The 725-nt window shown below is 46.9% G+C and overlaps 1 protein-coding gene across 2 annotated transcripts in view; it reads left to right on the top strand.

Annotated features, from left to right (window-relative positions):
- LOC119587789 overlaps nucleotides 1–725 on the top strand; it is a 122239-nt gene that overhangs the window by 79151 nt on the left and 42363 nt on the right. For both annotated transcript variants that reach the window (XM_037936487.1, XM_037936486.1), the window contains one exon: nucleotides 534–674. In XM_037936487.1, coding sequence (XP_037792415.1) covers nucleotides 534–674 — 141 coding nt within the window. The remainder of the gene's footprint in view (nucleotides 1–533; nucleotides 675–725) is intronic.

Raw genomic sequence — 725 nt, 5'->3', positions numbered from 1 at the left:
CAACCTCTCCCTTAAAATCCTCTTAACAACCTCTTTGGAAAAGTGGACAGAAGAAATGCTAATAATGCCTTAACAATCAATTACAGTTGCCTTCAGGGCCTGTTAACAACCTCTTAACAACGTCTTTGTCACCGGCAGGGCAACGGGGAATTGTGGACATAGGAAATACGATTGTACCTTAACAACCCTTCATCGTTCCTTTAACAACCTCTTAACCTCTTAACAACCCTTTACCATCTCCTTAACAGCCTCTTAACAGTTTTTACCATTTGCTTAACAGCCTCTTAATAATCCTTTACCATCTCCTAAACAACCTCTTAACAACCCTTTACCAATCTGCTTAACAACCTCTAAACAACCTTTACCATCTGCTTAACAACCTTTACCATCTGTTTAACAACCTTTAACATCTGCTTGACAACCTCTTAACAACCTTTACCATCTCCTAAACAACCTCTTAACAACCCTTTACCATCTGCTTAACAACCTTTACCATCTGCTTAACAGCCTCTTAAGCCTTTCGTCACCGCCAGGGACACGGGAGAGCGCGGGCAGGAGGAGTGCCGACGTGCCCAGCGGCGCCTTCACCCCGAGTGCGCCGAGATGACTGACTCCCTCTCCGTCAGCCAGTGCCACAACCTCGGGAGGGACTGCAGGAGTGACAGGATCTGCAGGTAGGATGTGGTAGAGGGGGGGGGAGTGGGAGTAGGGGATAGAGGGTTTAG

This window comes from Penaeus monodon, chromosome 23 (genome assembly GCF_015228065.2).
Source record: "Penaeus monodon isolate SGIC_2016 chromosome 23, NSTDA_Pmon_1, whole genome shotgun sequence".
NCBI classification, from domain to species: Eukaryota; Metazoa; Arthropoda; class Malacostraca; order Decapoda; family Penaeidae; genus Penaeus; species Penaeus monodon.
The sequence above is the reverse complement of the archived record's forward strand: the minus strand, read 5'-3'. Positions and strand labels throughout refer to the sequence as shown.